The following is a 3,599-nucleotide window of genomic DNA, read 5'->3' as shown; positions in this document are numbered from 1 at the left end:
TATATATACATATATATATATGTGCTCGCGACTACGCAGGCACTTGATATAATTAGTGAAAGCGCAGTATAAGTTACCTCGTCATATTCACTTGAGAGTGACGGCGATCCATGTTTTATGATGTATATGTATGTGTGTGTGTGTGAGTGAGTGATTTTGTGTGTGTATGTGTGCGTGTATGTGTGCGTGTATGTGTGTGCGTGTGTGTGAGTGAGTGATTTTGTGTGTGCATGTGTGCGTGTATGTGTGTGTGTATGTGTATGTATATGTGTTTGTATAATATCTGAAAGCTTCAAAGAAGATAGAAAACTACTTGAATTGTTTCTTTGCAATTTTATATTTCAGGTAATATACTCGGACACGCATTCTATCCGAACAGCGGACATTATCAAGGTAGCGTGCACTTTGATGATGACGAAGAATGGACTGCAAATACCACATTAGGAACTAACCTAGAATTTGTGGCCGTCCACGAGCTGGGACACGCTTTGGGATTGGCCCATTCTTCAAACAGCAAATCTGTTATGGCACCTTTTTATAGAGGTTTCGTGAAGGATTTCCATTTGCATCCTGATGATATTTACGGTATTCGGAGTCTTTACGGTAAGTCAAAGAAAATCATATGAAAACGTAGAACTGGTAGTGACCATGTAGATATCATGTAGTGTATCATGTAGATATCATGTAGATATCATGTAGATATCATGTAGATATCATGTAGTGATCATGTAGATATCATGTAGATATCATGTAGATAGCATGTAGATATCATGTAGTGATCATGTAGATATCATGTAGATATCATGTATTGATCATGTAGATATCATGTAGATATCATGTAGATATCATGTAGTGATCATGTAGATATCATGTAGTGATCATGTAGATATCATGTAGATATCATGTAGATATCATGTAGTGATCATGTAGATATCATGTAGATATCATGTAGATATCATGTAGTGATCATGTAGATATCATGTAGATATCGTGTAGATATCATGTAGTGATCATGTAGATATCTGTTCCACAGAAGTACAACTGTAGAAATCACTAAATGTGTAACGTATCAGTGGTATGTGCTCGAGATGTTAGACTGCCGACTATCGATGACAAACACACACACACACACACACACACACACACACACACACACACACACACACACACACACACACACACACACACACACACACACAGAAGCATATATACGATGGGGTTGCTGAAAAGTTCCTGGCTTTGGGTAAAAGAAAATACAGGAGGATCGGTTAATTATGGTTTTATTCAACATATTTTCCCTCTCAGATTTACACACTTATTGCAGCAGTCTTTCAGTCTTTCGAAGTCTTGTAAAAGAATTCGGAAGGTTGGACGTCCATCCAGGAATTTCGCGCCACCTTTAAACCCAGGAACTTTTCAGCATCCCTATCTATCTAGCTATCTATCTATCTATCTATCTATCTATCTATCTATCTATCTATCTATCTGTCTGTCTGTCTGTCTGTCTGACTCTCTCTCTCTCTCTCTCTTTCTCTATCTATATTACATACAAAAATAAGAGGAATGACCAGCAAAATCGGACTCCTATATGCTAGAAATAGATGCCGAATCATCTAACCACGAAGAATATGTTCTCAGTAAAATTTCAGCGATACGACAGACCGTAAAAGGGCAAGACAAATGAAAGAAAAAATACTAAATAAAAAACGATTAACCTACGCACCATGGTTTCACCTGTTAATACTTACATAAGTAAATATCTGCAGGATCATCAGCATAGTCTGTCGATTTATAAAATATAATTTCCAGAACTAGACACAGAACGTTCACCCGAAAGAGAGCACGTGTAGAATTCTACAAATTACATTCAGTGTATCCATTCAAATGTCTTCAATCTGGCGCGCTGAGTCCGGAAATAACTCTGCAGTTAATAAATTTCTGCAGCTAATTTACCGGTTTGAGAACATCATTATTTAAAATTTAATAATAAGGGTAGAAATTGATACTAATCAATTAAAACCAGTGGTCCAGCATATTAAAAAAAAATCCGAAGATTAAAATTATATTACATACAAAAATAAGAGGAATGACCAGCAAAAGCGGACTCCTATATGCTACCTATCTATCTATCTATCTATCTATCTATCTATCTATCTATCTATCTAGGACCACTTTTGGTCCGGGACTCATGGACAGTTTCAAGAGGTCTCTGGCCTGACAATGCTATCGGGAAGCATTGCCCATTGGGGATGAGCTCTACAGACACGGTTCAAGAAACACCGGACCGACTTGCCCAAGATGCAGTCAGAGCGACAAAACCGTTCTGCACGCACTCGTGCTATGTCCAAACATTTCTGACCTGTGGGCTTATGTCGAACGGCTACTGCCACGTGTGGGATGAATTCGGTTGTCGGCCGAGTTTATCGTGAATATTGCCCCTCCACCTTCCTTTAACTGGCAAGGCAAAGCAGTTTTTATTTTACTGGGGGCTATGGTGAAAGAATGTGTATGGCGGACTCGTGCGAAAGGATTAGAGACAAACACTTTCCTCTCTGGCCAACCTCTCATCACTTGAAGAGGTAGGTGAGAATAAAGAGGGATGTTTTGTCTAATGAAAGGTTCAACAAAAGGTGAGTGAATGTGGCATGCATGGTACGAATAAATGACGGAACCATCTTGAGCATGAACCTATAAAACAAAGAGAGAAAGAGGGCCTCACACACACTCTCTTCATTGCCCAAAATTCTGCGCATTTTCCACATCAATTCATCATAGTTGTTCACTTTTTCTTCTTATTTCTCTTCGATCTTGTTGTCAGCAGGATATACTATATCAATTATGAGGTCTGTTTTCTTTCTGTTCACCACAACAATGTCAGGTTCCCGATGTATAATCTAATGTTCATACTGAATCATTGCATTCCACAGGATTTTGTAACCCTAATTCTCAGTAACTCCTAAGATTTTGTCATACAACCTTTTTGATCTTCTCGGTCATAATTTTCACAGAGCTTCCAATGGATCATTCTTGCCACATTGTCATGTTGTCTTTTGTATATACGTTGTGACAATTTCGAGCATTCATTATCAATGTGCCACACTGTTTCACCCCTCTCGCCACACAATCTGCATTTGTTGCTCTTTGTTGTTTTATCATTTCTGTACTTCACATAGTTTGTCTTCAACGGTTGTTCTTGTGCCGCGCATATAAGTGCTTCTTCAAGACAATCTACATTCTTAACCATCGGCCTTCGGTATCTGCCTTTGCGCTCGTATCTCTGACCGTATATATATTTTTTTGCATTCTATGCCATTTCTTTTCTGTGTTGTTTTCTTCTTTAAATTATTATTATTATTATTATTATTATTATTATTATTATTATTATTATTATTATTATTATTATTATTATTCTCTTTTATTCTTCTACTCTTTTACTTGTTTCAGTCATTTGACTGTGGCCATGCTGGAGCACCTTTAGTCGAGAAAATCGACCCCAGGACTTATTCTTTGTAAGCCTAGTACTTGTTCTATCGGACTCTTTTGCCGAACCGCTAAGTTACGGGGACGTTAACACACCAGCGTCGGTTGTCAAGCGATGT

General features: G+C 38.0%; 1 protein-coding gene across 1 annotated transcript in view; it reads left to right on the top strand.

Moving 5' to 3' along the window:
• The window catches only part of LOC106876111 (hatching enzyme), a 19,034-nt gene that overhangs the window by 9,289 nt on the left and 6,146 nt on the right, over nucleotides 1-3,599 (top strand). Inside the window, exon 4 of the mRNA XM_014924521.2 lies at nucleotides 346-603. Coding sequence (XP_014780007.1) covers nucleotides 346-603 — 258 coding nt within the window. The remainder of the gene's footprint in view (nucleotides 1-345; nucleotides 604-3,599) is intronic.

Source organism: Octopus bimaculoides, chromosome 25 (assembly GCF_001194135.2).
Source record: "Octopus bimaculoides isolate UCB-OBI-ISO-001 chromosome 25, ASM119413v2, whole genome shotgun sequence".
NCBI lineage: Eukaryota > Metazoa > Mollusca > Cephalopoda > Octopoda > Octopodidae > Octopus > Octopus bimaculoides.
The sequence above is the reverse complement of the archived record's forward strand: the minus strand, read 5'-3'. Positions and strand labels throughout refer to the sequence as shown.